The sequence below is a fragment of the Periplaneta americana genome, chromosome 16, assembly GCF_040183065.1.
Source record: "Periplaneta americana isolate PAMFEO1 chromosome 16, P.americana_PAMFEO1_priV1, whole genome shotgun sequence".
Lineage (NCBI taxonomy): Eukaryota > Metazoa > Arthropoda > Insecta > Blattodea > Blattidae > Periplaneta > Periplaneta americana.
This window is the reverse complement of record NC_091132.1, coordinates 179,678,617-179,700,346: the sequence shown is the minus strand read 5'-3', so window position 1 is coordinate 179,700,346 and position 21,730 is coordinate 179,678,617. Positions and strand designations below refer to the sequence as shown.

General features: G+C 37.2%; 2 protein-coding genes across 2 annotated transcripts in view; both read left to right on the top strand.

Annotated features, from left to right (window-relative positions):
• The window catches only part of LOC138692108 (zinc finger protein 664-like), a 29,127-nt gene extending 24,566 nt beyond the window's left edge, over positions 1 to 4,561 (top strand). Inside the window, exon 6 of the mRNA XM_069815059.1 lies at positions 4,479 to 4,561. The gene's annotated coding sequence lies outside the window, so the exon portion shown is untranslated. The remainder of the gene's footprint in view (positions 1 to 4,478) is intronic.
• Positions 4,482 to 21,730, top strand: part of LOC138692106 (gastrula zinc finger protein XlCGF28.1-like) — a 62,790-nt gene continuing 45,541 nt past the window's right edge. Inside the window, exon 1 of the mRNA XM_069815057.1 lies at positions 4,482 to 4,561. Within this exon, the coding sequence (XP_069671158.1) occupies positions 4,559 to 4,561 (3 nt within the window). The 5' untranslated portion in view covers positions 4,482 to 4,558. The remainder of the gene's footprint in view (positions 4,562 to 21,730) is intronic.

The window sequence follows — 21,730 nt, the reverse complement described above, 5'->3', positions numbered from 1 at the left end:
AAAATTTTACTTTTATGGACGCATGGGGTTCCTCAATATTCCCATTAAACTAGACGCTTACATTGTGTTGTAATGATTTTGTATCAATAAATTTTACATTTCTATCATAAACTTCAAATACAAATACAAAAATTCTGTTACTTTAATTAGTGAATAAAATGTAATTTGTTTCTCTTCTCAATCGTTTTGCAATATGCGCCATTTCACCATTCATCACGTTATCATTCCTCCATATTGTGAATTTTATTTCAACTCAACAATATGATTTTATTCTTCCAACAATAATTCCTTTCTACAATTCGCCTTAAACGCTCTCGTCAACAATTGGAATTTCACTCAACACAGTATTCGTTATAGCACTCCACCGACGACAATGACAATTTACTTGGACTAGTAGGAACAACAATGAACTGTTAATCTTAACTAATATTTACAAAGCACTATTTACAAATCAGAACTATCAGTTCTCAGTTCACAGTTCTTCTAGCTCAGTCACTCGAGTTCACAGTATCTCGAACCACAGACCTTCAGAGACAGTTCACTGTACTCGAACTCAGGTCCCTCCAACTGCGGTCCACTGCACTCGAACTCAGGCCTTCGGATGCTGATACAGTTGCGGACGCACACTCGAGTCGAAATCCGGTACACAAGACTGGCTTGTTTGCTCTGGCTTTCTCACTGACTGGCTGACTAATCAACTGAAAACTCTCTCTCGGTCCTTCGCGTCCGTAATTTACACAGCGACGTAGCCTCGAAAGTTCCACGCGTCTCTAGAGATGGCACTCCTGAAAAATCCAGAGCCCTCTCCTCTCTACCAGCACCAGATGCGCGCACACTCTCTCTCCACTCTCTTGCCGCGTAGGCCCTTTTCCCTTACTTCTCTCCGCCGCGCGCCGTCCTCGCGCGATCTGCTTTCTTGCGGGACGCTGGTCGTGAGTTCGAATCTCACGTCGCTGTCACAATATGTTGACTGAAAGTAATGCATATAAAATTTTAAATATTTTACTTCATATGTTAATGCATATACGTTAATCTCATTAATTTGTATTTTATAGTACTAGTTCCCTCCTAAAATTTCCCCTGCTCTTTGCAAACTAGTTTAAATTACACCTTTATTTTGCCAGAAGTTTGAAAAACGCTGTTTTATAAGGAAATTAAATACCCCATGAAAAATCTGCCCCAAGAATAGTTATCTTTTAACTAAATTTCTACTGGCCTAATACGACTTAGATGCACTTCTGTGGCATATAGAATCGTTTCACTTTTGTTAATGTTGTTGTTGTTTTCTAATGCCAGGCGTTTGACAATAAAGTCATTTGACCTCTTGCACTCCAATATTTTTCAAAGATATTATCATGACCAGCCAATGAAGCACAGATTTTGAGGTGTTCCGAATCCATTTCTTGGTTTGAGTTGCACAATGGGCAGTTAGGGGACTGATATATTCCAATTCAATGCAGGTGTTTAGCCAAACAATCATGGCATGTTGCCAATCTAAATGCAGGTACAGCCGATTTTCGTGGTAAATCGGGAATTAACTGTGGATTTTGATGCAGAGAGCTCCGTTTTTTCCCATGGGATTATGTTACCAAATTTTGTTTGTTGAAGTCTAAGTATGTAGATTTAATAAATCTCTTCACAGAGTAACACGTAGATTTAGTAACAGGTCTGTAAGTAGCAGTGCTGCCCTTATTTGCTAAAGCATCCGCATTCTCGTTTCCCAGGATTCCACAATGTGATGGTATCCATTGGAATACAATTCTTTTATTGAGTGATATTAATTGAGAGAGCATTTTAGTTATTTGTGCTGTTTGAGATGAAGTTGTGTGTTTAGAGACGATTGATAGAATAGCTGCTTTGGAGTCTGACAATATAACTGCATTCCTGAATTTATTGATGTGGCATAGAAGATTCCTGAGACATTCACTTATTGCAATGATTTCACCATCAAAACTTGTTCCATATCCAAGTGATCTATAAAGTGAGAAGAGACAGCACGTAACACCTGCACCGGCACCTTGTTCTCTGGAGATCTAGGATCCGTCAGTGTATAAATGAAGCAAGTTTTGTGGAGGGTACCTAATATTAATCGTCTCTAAAGACATTTGTTTCAGTATTTCAGTGTTGACTTCTGATTTCAGTATTTCTTCTGTCAAATTTAGATTATATTTAATAGAGTTAGAGGGTTTGGTTGAATTTGTAAGTTATCTTTTAAATTCGGGATATTGATTTTCTGTTTTAATTCTTGAACAGTGGATATGAAACTTTTTTGAGTTTTCAATCTACAGAGAGGACAGTATGAATGCCAATTGTTTCCTGGTAATCTGATAAGTTTTTCATATTGAATCAGTGCTTTTTCTTCTATTGTCATTTTGATACTGTTAATATTAGTGAGGGATCTCATAGAATCTATTGGAGTTGTTTTGATTCCACCAGTAATGAGTCTGAGAGCTTGGTTTTGAACATATTCTATTTCGTTTATGAAAGGTGAAGTAATTAAAATTTCTCGGCAGTATGTCAGCACTGGCTGTATAAACATTTTGTATGTAGTGTTCAAAGTATTCCTAGAGCATCCCCATTTCTTTCCTGCTAGTCTTTTTAGAAGGGAGAATCTTTTACGAGCTTTTTCAGAAATGTATTTCAAATGGTTGCTCCATGTTAACTTACTATCGAAAATAACTCCAAGATATTTGGATTCATAATTCCTAGGAAGGTGTTGGCCGTGGTATTGGATATTGAATTCTCTTTCTTTTTTACCGAGTGAAAATATTTGGTAGTTACTTTTGCTTAAATTGAGTGTCATCAAATTTGATGTATTCCATTCATGTAGTTGATTTAGAGCTTTAAGAGCAGAATTTTGAATTTTGTCTATGTCTGTAAGATCCGGAAGTCCACAAAACTATATCATCTGCAAATAGTGCTGTTTTCATGTTTGATTCCTCTAATAGGGAGGGTAAGTCATTTATATAAATATTGAATAAAGTTGTGCTGAGGACAGTGCCCTGAGGTAGACCTCGATATGCTTGTCTGTAACTAGAAAGTGAATTATTGAATTTAGTGGCAATGAATCTTTGACTAAGGAATTCTGATATCCATCTGAACATATTGCTGGAGATACCTAATTTCTGGAGTTTTAGTGATAATTTATTTCTCCAAACAGAGTCATATGCTAACTGAAAGTCAATAAATATTGCCAAGGTATCTTATTTCTTGTTAAAACATCTTTTATTTTTTGGCCGAGGCGTATGACTTGTTCATTGGTAGAGTGTAGTTGTCTTGGTGATAAAAGATTTTGGGATTCTAAATTACAAGTTAATCTGTTGGAGATCATGGACTCCATGGCTTTTGCTATCATGCTTAATAGTGCTATTGGTCGATAACTATTAACATCATGAGCAGGTTTCCCTTATTTGTGATTGCTTTTTTCCAAGCTGCAGAAATTGAGGTGTTCCATGATAAATTGAAAATGGATAAAAGTACAGACTTGGCTTTTCCCCCCAGATGTTTAAAAAATTCCGAATGAATGTTGTCGGGGCCAGGAGATTTCTTGGTTTTTAAATTTTGTATAGCTAGAGTTAATCCTTTGGAAGTAAACTTTTGCTGAAATATTTCAGGTTTTGTATTGTTTTTATTATTTTTATGTAATTCTCTTTTGATAAATTTGTCAGTTTTTTTTATATTGGGATGTAATCTGTGAGAGTTTGAGTAGTGTTTATTAAATGCGTTTGCTATATCTTTACTATCTGTTAGTGTTTTGTTATTATGAATAATAGGTTGGCTAGTATTTTCCTGTGTATTGGAAATATTCTTCAGAAATGTATATGTTGTAGCGCTATCGGTTCTGTAATTAATATTTTCAATAAATTTATTGAAACTGTTCTATTTTGCTGTTATGATTGCTTTTTTGAGAATGGCAGTCTTCTTCCTCCAATCTTGAGTATCTTCTGGTGTTTTGCTATATTCTTGCTTTATCTCTATCTTGGTTCAATAAATTCAGGTTTTCTGTCTAGAATGGGGTGTATTTTTATGGTTTGCCTCGTGGAATGTGCTTTTGCAATTGTAAGAAGAGATTCACAGAAATATTTGTTCAATCTATCTGAGTTTGTATTTTCCATTAATAGTGTGTTGAGCTTGAGGTGTTCGTCGAGTTCTGTTGTAAATAGTTTCCAATTCGCTTTCTTAAGTTCCATGTTGTTTTGTTATTGTAGGGTTATTTTCTTCGGTTTTGGTGGAGATTGATAAAAGCAATGATGACTCTATGGCCAGATCCAGGGTCTTCAATTATTTTTTTCTTGGTTTCGTGATGGATATCTGATGTTACTAGTAATGAGTCTGGATTTGTACCAGAACCTGAATAATGAATGAAAGTAGGGGGATCTTCTTTTCTGTAGACAAGTTCTGCGGATGTAGTATTTAGGAGGTCCATACTTTTGTTAATGTAAATTTGCTATTTATCTGTTTTGTTTGCTCTGTGTTAGGAAGATCAGAGTGACTTGGACACAGTGAATGAGGAGCCAAGGGTGGAAGGAAGAGCAGAGGACAACGAGATTTTCACGGAATGGTGAGTGTGTTGTGCGAGTTTATGTAGAGAGTTCATTGCGTTTGAAAATTTTTTTCGGTAACTGGCTACAAGCACCTTCAGAAAAGCTGTATCTCTGAACTAGACCAACAGATGGCGTGCGTGTACGTGTAGGGATGCGCTTGGCGTGTGCATTTGTTTTCCAGTGTATAAACATTGACGATTTACGTATAGTATTGGTACTTTAAATGCTCTTAAAAATAGCTTTGCGTGCCAAATTTCTGTTGTATTCCACTATGGAATAACTACAGAAAGCTTTGTGCCTTCAATCAGTTTCCTAAAGATGCTTGCAGCCAGCTCAAACCTGGTGAGGTGTCTGCATTGTTGCGTAGCGCAACGTCTCTAGATGTCGTTGTCGAACAGCTGCTATCCACGGACCTTGGTTTAGTGTTTTGACAAAGTTATTTGTATTAATAATAGAACATTCCTGTCACAAGTTCTTTTGTTAATTCTTTTCTACCACTTTAAAAATAATCAAAATATTTAAACCATATTAATTAGAGCAGGATTGAAATGTATCAATGAAACGTGTATAGGTAATCGATTTACTTTATGCTCATATTTCGTGTGTTATTGTGGACTAAAAAACTGCCGACATTCCAAAATTCCTATCCAGTGGTAGCAGTCAGTAATTTAATTCTTAAGTTAAGGTGAATTTCTTTATGCAATGTAACGATGTAGCCTACATTCACGGATCATACGTGTTTTACAGTTTTGATAATAGACAGTTTTTGTTTGCTTCACGGCATAGTCGTGTCGCAGGTTGTGTTGGTATCAGTGAATTATATTTTCTCTGTTTGAGGACGTTTTAATATTTACAAAGTTTGTAAAACAAATAGGTTCTTAAAAAAGGATAGCAGCGAGTTGAAAGAGAAGGAAAGAAAAGAAATTTGCAAAACTACCAACATTACTTCATATTTTCATTCTGGCTCTCAAAAATAGCAGTATACTTAGTAGAACTGATGTCCATAACATTCGAAACTATCCGAAACTAATGTTTCGCTAATGCAATCTAGTGAAGGAATTATCGAAGAGCAGGACAATATAAAATCGAAATTTCAAACGAAGAGACAACGATACAAAAAGGCACATTCACAGATGATGAGTGCTGAGAGAATGGCTTGTGTATTCCGAAAGAAGGGGTGCGGGTGCCTTATAGGCTAGTCGGTGAAAACAAGCCTCAGTTTTCAAATTCCGGGTTCATTGAATGGAAGACTGCGAATGTGCGTGTTAATCGGCAGGACAACTCATCTCAACATAGAACTGCCACAATTCCACTTATATCTAGAGCGCCGTCAGAGTGTCCCAGAAATTGCTGTGACGTATAATAAATGGTTTTCGAATTCTTCTGGTACATTAAACTGTTAATGTTATGTTGACGTCAGTTCTGACATGTTAATGGTCGTAGAAGTTCGAAAACAATTGAAAGTTATCGGAGTATGTACTCCTTTAAGCAGTGATCGCCAAAACCTGTGTCGCGACACATGTTTTTCTCCTTCAAACCAGAAATACACTAAAACGTCAATTTTAAGAAGAATGGGAGGAACAATTATTCTTTCGTGTTGATGGCGAAAATATGAGATCCTTAATTTGTTGTAAAATGTTCAACGACGTCATTCTTGTTATAAAGATTACCATCTGTAAGTTTAATATTTCTTATAAACAAATAATAAAAAATATGAGCTTAAATATTTTTCGACTTTTTACGTCTGTTATAGTGTAATTTGTAACTTCATGATTACCCTGGTACATTTTTCCAATTCAAAATTCTGCTGTGTAAAGTACGTGTCTTCTGTCTTTGTGAATAACAACGTAGATTTATATTGTTTTTGTTAATAATATAATAATGATAAATAGTAGGGGAAAACTTAAAAGGAGTAAACTGTATCTGGCCAATAATTAGAAGAATATTTTTTTTTTCGGTCACAGCCTTCTCTCTGAACTGACATTCACAGCACTACCTGAGGAAATACCCACTCCTCCTTGCCATAGTGGTGTTGTGCGGGTTGCATTTCTGTTACGTCACGATTTTGTGGCGTTTGGCAACAATTGCCTTTAAGTTTAACATCAGGCTGTTGTGAGTTGTTTCTGTTATAGTCTACGATATTTCCCGCTTATTTAACAGTTATCATGTCGTAGCTTGGCCTGTTTGTTTAGTCCGTTGTCCGAAAACAGATCTGAACTTCACAAGTAAAGGCTCATTCAAAATGAAAATTAAACATAACGTAAGCGTTAACTTAACGTTACAGTAAAATCAAGAAGTCATACCATCATTCACAATTGGAACATAAACATAACAGCAAACATACTTGGTAACCATGGAAACATAACGACGACGCCATTTCCTCATATTCTGTCGTATACTTCAGCGCTCCACGATTGTGTTCTGTTTGCAAATCACGTAAGCATAAGCATGAAAGTTTGGAGTTTGCAAACTTTCATGTTAACGTCTTACGGTAATGTTTATGTCAGTGCTTGTGTGAATCATTCTGAATGATCCCATTTAGTAGCCTGCACGCAAACTTCTGTGTTTATGTTGCGGTTATGTTTAATATTCATTGTGAATGAGCCTTAATACCAAAAAGCACCACTTATAAGGCAACTAGACCAGGAGATAATGGGGTACGGTGGCCAGTTCCTTTCCCTCCCCATTCCATACTTCGCCGATTAGCTACATATAACAGTAATCAGACTTCAGATGCATATCGTCACGTGATGTGCTGCCTGATAATAGATGTACATATCAGCCAGAACCTCATTCAGAGGTAACGTGTTTGAATTCAGAGCTGAATAACCAAAGAAGGAATAGACAAAAGTTCTAAATTAAAATCATTTTGAAAAGTAAGCAAAAACATACTGTCTTCGATGTGATCTATTCAGAATAGACATCTAAACTTTCAAAAGTTGATGAATGGTAAATGTTTTCTTTTTCAGGTTAGATGGGGGTCCAAAAAATATTAGGGAACAATGGAAATTAGTTTTAAAAGTGGTCGCTGTTCAAAATCTTTTTGTCCACACCTGTGGAGTAACGGTCAGCGCGTCTGGCCACGAAACCAGGCGGCCCGGGTTCGATTCCCGGTCGGGGTAAGTTACCTTGGTTGAGGTTTTTTCCGGGGTTTTCCCTCAATCCAATATGAGCAAATGGTAGGTAACTTTCCGTGCCAGACTCATTTCACTGGCATTATCACCTTCAGACGCTAAATAACCTACGATGTTGAAAAGCGTCGTAAAATAACCTACTAAATTAAGAAATCAGAACGTTTACTGATTTTCGAGTTATGGCTAGTTAAACAAAGGAACACAATACTCACGAATCATAATTTGTCTCTGTTGGAATCTCAACGAAAAATAATCTTGTGAGCTTTTCTGCACTTCCACGTAATAATTTATCAATTTTTTTTAGTAGGTTATTTTACGACGCTGTATCAACATCTAGGTTATTTAGCGTCTGAATGATATGAAGGTGATAATGCCGGTGAAATGAGTCCGGGGTCCAGCACCGAAAGTTACCCAGCATTTGCTCATATTGGGTTGAGGGAAAACCCCGGAAAAAACCTCAACCAGGTAACTTGCCCCGACCGGGAATCGAACCCGGGCCACATGGTTTCACGGCCAGACTCGTTAACCGTTACTCCACAGGTGTGGACTAATTTATCAATCTCGACCTGTTCTAAGTAGATGAATATCGTCCATAGTGGCAAATCTCAAACGAGATGTCATGTTTTTACACCGAATTAGGCCTACGGTAAATTTATTTCGCATCCACGTTATTCGACTAGAGATAGAGGGTTCCGCTATTGTAATAAATAAGGTGAATGGCTGTGATTGCTTATTTAATTAATGACGTCAACATAGCGCTAACGTGCGAGGGTGCGAAAACTAATAGCGAGTTTGTCACCAAAGACGTTGTAGTTATATATCTAGACACACAATTGGCGCTGGTGTCGTGTACAAATTTGAAACCTCTCGCGCAGGTTCGCGCGACGCCATGTTTGGGGAGCACGAATGATTGTTTCTATAAAGCATTCGGAGTTTAGAAAATACCATTGAGTATGTAGGCGTTTTCTTAGTGGATTTCCTCCTTCACTGAAATATAACTAAACTTATTTACGTATTTTGTAACGTATAATATAAAATAACAGAAGTAAATCTAAATATTGTAACTAAGCATTGTTTCAAATATACACGCCTTATATTGCTCATAAATACTTTTTAATTTTATTTCTATTTCCTATGACCGAATACATGGAATATTTTTACTTATGTTTTTTATAAACGTTAGAAAATACGTAAATAATTTATTTAAATTATATTACAAACAGAGGGATGTCCGCTAAAAATGTCTATGTACCCAATGGTAATTTCCAAACACCTAAGGCACTGTAATAATAATCCTCAGTGTTTTGAGAATCAGAGGCGATATGACTCTTCTATTGCAGACATTGATTGCAATTCCCTCATTCTTACATCATTCTCAATGACACAATATTGTTAAAAATGTGATTGTATTCATTGCTGGCTTAGTTGTTAAATCATTAATAAAAATATGGTGTAATAAATCTAAGACTCAATTTACGTAGCCTACCAGCAGTAAACAGAATCTCTTTTATTTTTTTAACGAAAGAATAATGGGAGTCTTGAGATTATAGAAATATGCCGCTTAAGTGAAAGAGCGATTATACAGATGTTGACAGTTAAATGGCATATTACCACCCACTCTTACATCGTGTGAAAACAATGTGCTCTAGAAGTAGAACACTTGTACAATCTTTCTACACTTATAGGAAAATATTTTAGAAAATGGATCCCAGATTCCTCCCGAGAATCATATTTTAAACTTGTTAAACTGACCATAAAAGTACATAAAGATCTACTGACGTAGCTCAGTGGGCTAAGGACTGTCAGTCCGGAGTCGCGCTCGGTCGCGGGTTCGATTCCCGCTGATTTCCTGGTTGAGTTTTTTTCTTATATCCTCAACCGTAAGGTGAATGTCAGGTAATCTATGGCGGATCCTTGGCCTCGTCTCGCCAAATATCATCTCGCTATCATCAATACCATCGATGCTAAATAATCTAGTAGTTGATACAGCGTCATTAAATAACCAAATAAAAGAAAGTAGTACATAAAGAGCAGATGTTAGCACACAGCTTCAGATTACCAGTACAACACGACTTTACATAAAAATGTTGTAAGACAATATTTAACGGAGTCAATAATAATAATAATAATAATAATAATAATAATAATAATAATAATGAATCAATAGGGAAAGATGTTCTGTAGACTATGCCTGAGTTCTCTTATATGACTAATTGGCTGATTCATGCATGTGACGTTTATTTCATACTACAGCTGTGATAATAAGCTATTGCACGGTAGGCCTACTTATATTTCTAACTAAAACATTAGGTACGTGTTTCTATTTTGCAGGTGTAGGCCTATATTATGTGATACGGAAGCGAATAAATAATAATTGTTCATTTCTCGTCCACATCAAAGCGAACGTGTTTACAATATCGGCCTAATGTAACGTCTTACACGGACAGTGTTTTGTTAGTAATAGTTAATACTAATAATTTTCTTTTCATCTGAACTATTACTACAATATGCATTTCTATTTCTGTTCGCACTATATGTTGTCAAATAACTATAAAACATCTTTAGTTAAGGTATCAAATTGCTACAGTTTTCTTTCGTTTCATGTCAAACTAACGGTAACTAAGCTTGATTATGTCTTTAACGTGGTCGCTTTAAATGTTAATAAGATTTTTTTTTTCATTTGTCCACTCAGATTGATTTATAAGAGACACCAAAATTACATATTAAACATTCAGCATTGTATAGTGCAGCCGTCTGCTAGCCGGTGCTTCTCCTAAAGCATGGCGGCGGACGCAAGCTTCAATTTGTCCCTACTCTAAACTTCTGCGCAGCCTGGGCTGTAGGGGCTCGTTTGTCACAGGTGATTTTTGTGTTTGGATGACTCTTGGCGCTTTCAAATGTCTCTCGTCACGAGTCGATAGTTGTTTCTGTTTATTGCTTTCACCGAATTCAATTGTTACATCAATGTTGTAACTTGTATCAACAATAGTGATTAGCATGGTGACTATACTCAAAACAAAACACGCTCTTAGCTGTTTTATCACGTTCTGTGGGTCCTATATTTGCGCAAAAATGTTTATGAATGATTATGTGAATTATTCGTGGAAGAATGTCGTAAGTGCATTTTAACTTTAGTGTCAAGGAGTCCACACCTGCGGAGTAACGGTCAGCGCGTCTGGCCGCGAATCCCGCTCCGGGCAAGTTACCTGATTGAGGTTTTTTCCGGGGTTTTCCCTCAACCCAATGCGAGCAAATGCTGGGTAACTTTCGGTGCTGGACCCCGGACTCATTTCACTTGAATTATCACCTTCATTTCATTCAGACGCTAAATAACCTAGATGTTGATACAGCGTCGTAAAATAACCCAATAAAATAAAGTATCAAGGAGTTGTCGACGTTAACGTGTTGACAGGGAAGAAAATTAGTTAGATCTCAGTTATGTTGTCCTTCAAGTCAATCTTCCGACTAGCAGTTGCCTGGACTCTGGACTGCTCATGTACCAGGTGTTGCAGAACACCCTTATCAGCCTTTTTTTCTCGAAAACTATTTGATACTGGCTGTTCATAAAAATGTTTGATAACCCTAACCTATGTGAAGAATCGATTGGTGGTACCGGTAGTACCATTTCCCGTAATAATCCGGAAGTAGGGGTACCTGTGCTCAACTTCGAAATTTCAAATGATATCATGCGTCTTTTAAGCTACCATTGGAAACTACTTTAAAAAAAAAGCACTTTTACTCACAATTTTTTTCTCTAACTTTTATTGTGTACTCACAAAGCAACAAAAATGATACCTCTTGAGAAATACTGTATGTTGTTTATATACGTACACTCTTCATAGTAAGTGTTCAAAATGTACACCAACCTGTGCTAACCAATGTTCTGATCACCTCCTAACTTTCGTGATTCCACTTCAGTACAGCTGAGAGACCCACAGGCTTATCTAATTCTTTGTTTTCCCTGGTCTCTATTTGTTGAACGCACCTGGTAGACCATGTCTTTAATTCTCCCCCTTAAGAAGACTTGCCATTTGACTCAGGGTAGCACCATAATACGTACAGTGTTTACAATTCCGATAGACAAACCTTATTCATACCATATTCATCTCAATCAGGAACTTGGGGGACAAGACTTCCAGACTCGTGTTGGTTTCTGTAACTGGTTTCTAAACACTGATTGTGATTTCGAGCTCAGAATTCTGTGGACTGATGAGGCAACTTCCAAAAGTAATGGTCACATCAATCTCTACAATGGCCGTTACTGAATTCCGGATAATCCACACTGGCTACGTGACGTGGATTACCAGCACGTGTGGAGCCTCAACACATGATATGGCCTTCTTCAACAACGGGTCATAGGACCATACTTTTTTGAGGACAACGCACATTTCCTCCGAAACATGCACCAGTTGCTTCCTGAAGTTCCCCTTGCGCCTCGGTTAAGGATGTGGCTTCAGCAGGACGGCTGTATGACTCACGTTTCACGTAGGGCTCGACGAGTTATTAACCAGTTATTTCCTTTATGATGGATTGGACGAGGAGGACCAGTAGCTTGGCCAGCCCCGATCTCCTGACTTCGCTCCAAATTTATTCTTATGGAAGAGAATTAAAGACATGTGCTACCAGGTGCGTCAAACAACTAGAGAAGACATGAAACAAAGAATCAGAGAAGCCTGTGGGTCTCTCAGCTATGCTGAAGTGCAATCACGGAAGTTAGGAAGTGTTCAGAACATTGGTTAGCACAGGGTGGCGTACATTTTGAACACTTACTGTGAAGAATGTACGTACATAAACATCATACTGCGTTTCTCAGAAGATATCACTTTTGTTGCTTTGCGAGTGAAAAATAAAAGTTAGAAAAAAAAAGTTTTTCAGTAAAAGGTTGGTCTTTTTAAAAGTAGTTTCCAGTGGTACCTCCAATGACCCATGCTCTCATTTGAAATTTCGAAGTTGACCACAGGTACCCCTGCATTATATCTGTTACAATAAATGATACTACCACAATCGATTCTTCACATAGGTTTTGGTTATCAAATTTTTTATGAACGTAGTTTTCGAGAAAAAAGGCTGATACGAGTGGTCTGAAACACCTGGTATTCGCACATAAACCGCCATCGTTTTCAATCACATATCAGTCATAGAGCTGTGATTTTAGAACTGTATATATTTTGAAAGATGAAAGATATTTTTTTATTAATTTGTCCTACAGAGTAATATCTGTAATATTGACAATTAATATTAGAGTAGAAAAATTCGCTCTGGCGCCGGGGATCGAGCCCGGGTCCTTGGTTCTACGTACCAAGCGCTCTGACCACTGAGCTACGCCGAATTCAATCCACAGCACCGGACCGAACCCTCCTCCTTGAATGTTCACCTTTTGGCCTGACTCCAAGTTAGGCATATACATTGACGTTTGATGTCCAAGTCAACTGCCATTATACAAGGAGCGCACTCAGCTGAGTGACTGTTTGGCCGGGATTCCGCAGTTAAGTGCACAGTAATCGGTACAGAAATATGCACTGCTAGCTATGGAGTATAGTGCCATGGAGTTATTTGTTCACAACAGTGTTAAGATGCGACATGAATGAATGCGTGGGTCACACGAAGCGGCGCAACAGTCAAAGAATTACTGTTCCTTTCAGAAACTTGCGAACGAGTCCCTTCTAAGTCAATCTCGCTTCAGGCATGAAGAGAGCTTCGTCCAGTACAGCGGCTGGATATCAGTCGTTTCTCGACAGATTCACTGTCCAAGTTTCCATCTGCCAGACCAGGTGCAGGTGTCATCTTGAACAATAAAGAAAGAAATTGAACAGGGCTCAAACTGGAATTTCATCTTTAGCCTTACGCTTTGACACTACCTACCGCTGTTATTTGACGTATTATTTATGTTGTAATGTAAGGTAGATATCTGCACGACCTAGAAGGGCGACAGACCACAATTTTCAATACTTGTAATATGATAGTGAGTTGAATAATCTGCCGTTTCTATTTTTCATTCTAAATTATTAAATTTCATCCTAAACATTAACACCAGGAAGGCCTATGTGAACTCGAAGTGGTGTATTAAATATTGAGTACCGGTAACTGTTTTAAAAATTACAAATATTATGTTGCAAATCTAGTTTTCAGATAAAGCTTCCTGTGAAGCAGACTAGAATAATTTCAAGGGAAAAATTGTTCCGGGGCTGAGTACGTTCAACCAGAGGTCCCGGGATCGATACCCGGCCCATGAATAATATTTCCCTTGAAATTATTCAAGTCTGTTTCACAGCAATCTTTACCTGAAAACTTGACTTGCATAATATAGGCCTATACGTTACTGTAGGTACTGAACAGAAAACCACAATTCCAGGTGACACAGTTTGTGTGCACTCCATGTGGGTCTCTGGCGTCTCGTCAGCACATTCGAGTTGTGTGAATATAAGTGCAAAATTGAGACGGTGTCGGGTGGAGTTCCTGGGTAGCTCAGTCGGTAGAGCGCTGGTACGTTCAATCAGAGATCACGGGATCGATACCGAGTCCCGGAACATTTTTCCCCTTGAAATTGTTCAAGTAGTACATTGTTGGTTAAAAAGAGATAGTTAATCTCCTTGGCTATTGTTCAACATTTATCAGAGCGGCCCGATTTTCAATCCTAGTCGGGATAAGTTATCTGGTTGAGGTATTTTCAAGGGTTTTCCCTCAACTTGTGGCGGGAAAATACTGGATAACCCTCAGCTTTGGACTCTGGACTCGTTTCGCTGGCATTATTACCTTCATCTCATTCAGACGCTAGATAACCATAGCAGTTGTTAAAGCGTCGTAAAATAACCAATTAAGAACCAGTTTTATCATTCATAACTTATTTTAACCAAGGCTGAATTCCACGTAATATGATAATGGCTATTTGCAATGTAAGTCCGCTTTCTGACAGATCTTACATGACGTGTTCTCTTATGCTACGTACAGTTGGGCTGCTTCAGGACTGCTGGCCATCACGCACTGCTTTTAGAGGAAGGGTTTATGGAAGAATAATATTGATATTTAGTGCATTCTTTTACTTGTGAAAAGACTCATTTTTAGAAAGAGACTCTTGAATTTGCTTTTCGCTATTCCATTCACGTGTACACAATGTTGACCGACTGCAAGAATAAAAATATCACGTGTTCGCAATATGGCTGCTATACTCTTTTAAAAAACTTTTTCCTTACCTTAATGTGTGCAATAAGGTGCTATGTACAAGGTGCAACGAAGTATACAGACACGTGCTTACGGGAGAATATATAATAGACAGAGAACTTTTCAGAAAGGATATAAAACAATCTTAATAGAAGTTACTTTCAAAATTTGTACTGTGTTTGAAAATTATTGTGCTTTCTTTTAATCGAAGAAAACCTCAGCAGTGACGAAACTACCAAATAAATAAAAACTGTCAAATAATGTCAATATCCACGTTGCCAGAGATTTGTGTTCATCTCCGCTCCTAGCGGCAGAGTTCAGCTCGTAGGGCCATTTTCGATCTGCTGACACTGGCCGAAACATGCAAACTAACGAAAGCAACGGTTCACACTATGCTCGCTTTCTAATTGCCTGTTGGCTGCATGTCAGTTTTTAATTTTTTATCTTTGAAACTATAGCGACAATTTATTACGGAATCAGGAAGGGACTATAATCGACCACTTGCAAATTTATTTGTGAAGCCACAGGCGTGGCTCGGCCAGAAGCGCGTTTGGCTGCTGATCCGGAGTTGTGCTCGGGCGTGGGTTCGAGTCCCTGTTGCGCTGATTACCTGGTTGTGTTTTTTCCGAGGTTTTCTCGAACCGTAAGGAGAATGTCAGGTAATCTATTTCGAATCCTCGGTTTCATCACGCCTAATACCATCTATCACCAATCCCATCGACGCTAAATGACCTAGTAGTTGATACATTGTCGTTAAATAACGAATTAAAAATTATTTATGATAAATAATTTCATGTGAGGTACGCACTAGAAGCGAGGTTCGGTGCTGTGATGCAAGCTGGAAAACTACAGGTTCGACTCCAGTTATGGAGTTTTACCATTAATCTAATTTTAATCCATCTGGTGACACCAGAGTTATATCCTTGAAGGTATATGAGACGAGCATTTAGAACAGAGATCCTACTGCTACTAATACTTTCGCATATACAAAGAAACACTATTCACTTTTATTTTTGCTTACCAATACTCTTGGAATTAGAAATTAACGCCAAAAACGCACCTGATTAGCGGTTACTAGACCGACATAACAAACCAAATGGTTGCATACAGAGAGCAAGTCCGCACGCACCATAAGCCAACTTCAGAGTTGTGGACCCCCTTTTATTTATAAGGCATGCTAGGACCCACAACTTTAAATTTTAGTACCTGCGTAGAATTAGAAGTTGAGACGTAGGTAGCAATATCAACAACAATTAAATGGGTCATACAGTATATACCTGATTCTAGATGTCATGGAAAAAATCACACCTTTTCTTGTTTGGGACAATTCTTACCACATCTAGTACAATATTTGCTAATTTTACCCTTCATCAGATTCAACATCGAGCCAATTTCTATGTTTGTTTTTTAAGGAAACAAAATATTGAAAAAGTTGTTCACAGAGATACAGTATGTGCTACAAAATGGAACTATGTGTTTCAATGTATTTTCACCTATTTTATTATTCTCAGAAAATACCTTGACCTCAAGTGATCAAGTGTACATTCTTTGAAAAATATTTTAAATGAACCATTACAAGGAACAACAACAAGTTCATCTTGCTCCTCCTTAGACAAAGTTTTTAATTGCATTACACCATACTCGAAAGGATTTCTTATCCACGAGTTTTCAGAATGGATGGAAGCTAGTCGCTAAATCATTCAGATGACATGTTTCCATGCTTCCACTATCAATGCAACTATTTTTTTAACGTTACGACAATACTATAGCTAAATACACAACAAACTGAGCATTAACACTGCTTATCATTGTAACCTAAATGCATTGTTCTAATGTTGCTATGGAAACAATTTTCAAAATGAAATAGAGCAACTACACGTTTCCAATATTCGTTGCATAGATGTGTTCTTCATAGGAGTAGGCTATATTTATTTCGCTGTTGCAATTTAAGTAGGCCTATTGATAAAGTAAGAAGATTAATAATTAAGTAAACATAAATAAAAGCAATATCTAATAGACAATCAAGCAAATTACCAACACGCTCTGAAAAAAACAGACCGATGCTAGTTGTAGGCCTATTTCTCTTACAGCTATTTTGCTATGTATAGAAGAGTGAGAAAATAATCTTTGTCATTACTTTACATTGTATTATATTTCTACCTGATAGTTTGTTCTTAGTGCGAACAACAACTTCAACAGCAAATTTGTTTTTAGACTTCGCGTCCTGATTAGATTCACCTACCCGGAAATATTTGAATCGCTTGTCTAGATGTTAGCTGGGCATAAATTTCATAAGTAGCGTAGGTGGAGACGGGTTACGGTTCGATTCACAGTGATCTGCTCTCTAAAGAGAAATATATTCTTAACACTCTGAATACAAGCCACTTTCTTGCGCACAACGAACTCAGGAATAAGTTACGCGTGATCCTGATAAATTTTGTGATTCACTCAATTCGTTTCAACAAACGTGATCCATTCCGAATTTAATGTTTTTATTATTAACCAAATATATAAATATTCTTAAATGAAATGTCTGTGATGAAAACCTAATTAATTTTGTAGCTCAAACCCATGAAATAAAAATTGTTACTTTAATTGAACCTTAAATCTGCACATCGAATGGTTTACTACAGGGACATCATTTTATTTTTACTTCAATTTTTATTGCACCTGAATTTTCGAATATACTTCAGTCCCACCCCTTCTACTATTGACGTTCAACCGTCCTCCACACAGAACCAAGACCGCCTTAAATAATTAATTATATATTGTATAATATCTTATATTAATTAAACAAACCGATATTTACCATTTATACTGTTATCGTTCTTTAGTGATCCTGTATAAATAATATTGAAGTTATTTATATTCTGTCATCGTTGTTAGCGATATAAATAATATTCAAGTCATCATTTATATTCTGTTATCGTTCTTAAGCGACATAAATAACATAAATTTAATATTAGGTTTGGAACAATACAGTTGCATAATACTGGTGTTAGTTTTTTTTCTTTTTATATTATTATATTATACTATCTTCAAACACAATAACATGAAAAGCAGTGACGAGGAATTGAAAATGAGACGTTTACATCTAAATTCCGACGTTTTTCCGACTGAACTACGAGGGCACAAGTAAAGAAACATTTGCGGAAAAAGTGGCCCAATCCCACTCCAAGATTTTCCGACGATTTGTACAAGTTCGTCCAGGATGCGGGGGGCAAAGGCTAATTGGGAATTCCCGGTTCTGATCAGGTCAAAAATCCTGATAGAACTAATATTTAACCCATGCGGTGAATTTCGGTGAAGTCCGGAGGGCCCAATTAGTCAAATCCACTCTCTCACCGCCACGCTTGGGCCCCTGGGATCTATTAAGATTCGAAAGAGACAGTGGTGTGCGGAAAGCAACGGGACGTTAGCGCATTTATTTATCCCAAGAAAAATCGCAAAGATGAGCAAAGGAAGCTTTTAACAGAAAAAGGAGCAACTTCCGGGGACCTCTGGAAAAAGAACTAAGGAATAGACTAGTGAAGTGTTTTGTGTGGAGTGTGGCACTGTGTGAGGAAGAAACGTGGACATTACGATGAAATGAAGAGAAACGAATAGAAGCATTTGAAATGTGGATGTGGAGAAAAATGGAACGTGTGAAGTGAACAGACAGAATAAGAAATGCAGCTGTGTTGGAAAAAGTGGATGAAGAAAGAATGATGGTGAAACTGATTAGAAAGAGAAAAAGGAATTGGTTGGGTCACTGGTTGAGAGGAAACTGCCTACTGAGGGATGCACTGGAAGGAATGGTGAACGGGAGAAGAGTTCGGGGCAGAAGAAATCAATTAATAGACGACATTAAGATATGTGGATTATGTGCGGAGACTAAGAGGAAGACAGAAAATAGGACAGATTGGAGAATGTTGGGTTTGCATTGAAGGACCTGCCCATTTATGTATGTCCCATGGTGGAAGAATACTGGCGAGGCGGTGCGCAGCTATCGTCCCCTCTCACTTGCACAGATGACGTCACGCTGGGACCAATATCCAGCCTTGCCTTCAGTAAAGCATTACATTGAGGCGGTTCTGATCTTGATTATGTTACTCGAAGGCATCGTTGATGAAAATAAATATTTGTTACGGGACATTATAATTATGAACATTGATGATATGCTGACGATACAGCAATGACTCAGTGCACCGAAGGTGAAAATGAATTAATGGACAACCGCAAAAAAGAATAATAATAATAATAATAATAATAATAATAATAATAATAATAATAATACTATTTAATATATTTGTAAATGCATATATTCAAATGTTTCTACTGCCGTGACAAAGACTTTAGCAAGTGTATTACTTTTATGAAGTTATCGTAATGTCAGAACAAACATCCTTGTTTTAAAAATCGTAATTTAGCGTCTTATAAATTGAACTTGTCCGCCCTTCGACAGTGATCCTCGAGCTCGCTAGTCGCTACGTCCTTGTCCTTCGGAAATGCGTAGTATCTTATGTTTGTTCATTTCGTTTTCTTCGAGTGGCTGTTGTAGCCATACATATCACAGCCCGGCATTATATTGCTTATTACTTTCGCGTAGATTAAAACAATTCGCGCAATCTTTGTCACCATAACTAAGTTTAAAGCGACTGCTGTGCTCGATTCCCAGCTCTGACCTCCCAGTGTGACGTCATATTTGCAGCCATAATGTCATAATGAATAATGATAAAGTCATGACATAATACTTTCATGAACCTGATGTTAATTACTAAAACAATCATAAAAGAGAAAGGAGCAATTATGTATGTTTTGTATCTCTGTCTTGAAAACAATACAAAAAAGAACATAAAAAGCACTTGGTTGTATTCGAACGCAGGACCTCACGGATAAGAGGCAGGAACGCTACCATTACGCTATTAAGTAACACAGAGAATAATTGAATTATAACTGTAGATATCAGGTAACGTGGTACAACAACATGTAACATCGCCTGTCTCCGAATTGTAGCGAAGATACCCGAAGGGAACTTTGCTTCTGGAGAGCGGCCACTTTTTCTTTTGAGAACTATACATACCTGTAGTGCAAATAATGGCCCATGTCTATATAATTCGATAATAAAACTTCAGCTAGAATTGCCGTCTAGTAGTAATGAAATTTTCGATTCCAGATTCAAATAGTCATAGGACAGAGTTCCGTAGTTTATATTATGTATCATGTATTTTAAAACAAGTTTATTTGTTCTCTAAGTGCATTATATCATTTCTCTCAATTTTATATTTTCGTTAAAATATCTATATGATTTGCGGCTAATGACGCTAATATAATAATAATAATAATAATAATAATAATAATAATAATAATAATAATAATAAAGGTAAAGGTAAAGGTATCCCCGTAACATGCCATGAAGGCACTTGGGTGCATGGAGGTAGAGCCCCATGCTTTCCATGACCTCGGCACTAGAATGAGGTGGTGTGGTCGGCACCACGCTCTGACCGCCTTTTACCCCCGGGAAGGACACGGTACTCAATTTTATAGGAGGCTGAGTGAACCTCGAGGCTGTTCTACAAGTTTGGCAACGAGAATAAATCCTGTCACCACCTGGGATCGAACCCCGGACCTTTCAGTCCGTAGCCAGCTGCTCTACCAGCGGAGCTAATAATAATAATAATAATAATAATAATAATAATAAATAATAATATAATAATCCATCTCCATTCTCAACATAATCTTTTCTTAATTCTGAAATTATTATATAACTTATCTCAAATTATAACATATTATTTTTTTCATCTTTATGTATCCTACTTGTTAAATATCTTATTATGGTGTTTAAATGTTAGTCTACAAAGTATGTATATTGTGACTTTTCTATGTTTTTGTCTATCTATTCCTCGCTAGAATTTGATCCTGGTATTACAATTTTTAATTTCATTTTATAAACAACAGAGAGATTTGTGTATGCGAATTATGTAAAATTAGTTTTTAATACCGGTACAATTTGAAAATACATACATACAAAATTATTCACGTTGTAGCATGTCTTTGCTCTGAAAAATAACACCAGGTTTTTAGATTACCTACTTGAGCCGATACTTTGCAATGAATGGCTAAATTGTAGATACTCCAGTCGCAACATTGAATTCACCTTAAGTTTACTTATAGCCAAAATTTTGTTTTGCAATAAAAAAATCAAAGTAGGAAATGTAGGGTAAATGTGCGTACTGTCTTTGTCAGATGCTTATACTGCCTGCTCATTCAATGATCAAACATGTAACATGACCTATATACTTACTTACGGCTTTGAAGGAACCCGGAGGTTCATTGTCGCCCTCAAATAAGCCCGCTATCTCTCCCTCTCCTGTGCGAGATTAATCCAGTCTCTGTTATATTCCATCTCCCTCAAATCCATTTTAATATTATCCTTCCATCTACATTTCGGCATTCCCGAATGTCTTTTTCTCTGCGCCCTCCCACTAACACTCTATATGCATTTCTGGATTCGCCCATACGTGCCACATGACATTTACTATTTCTAAAGCCGACATTAGAGACTGTTTTCCAGTCTTTCTGCATCCTACCTCGAATAGGGATCACTTCAAACTACAGATTTTTTAATTTCTCAACTTGGAGTTTTAAAGCAGAACAAGTTTACATTGAATGAGAGGACACTGGATAAAATCTACTGGTCGTTTCTCGTCACAATAGAAATGTGTATTAGAATAGTACCAACTAAAGATAAATATCTCTAATATTTATATACGGAGAGCTATGAAAATGAGGACACACAAAGTAGAAGAGCGGATAAGCAAAGTGAAGTAGTCGGTCTGGATGGCGCAGTCGGTCGAGTGCTGTTCGCTTTATGACTCTTAATACACACCAAAAAATGATACACTTTGAACAATT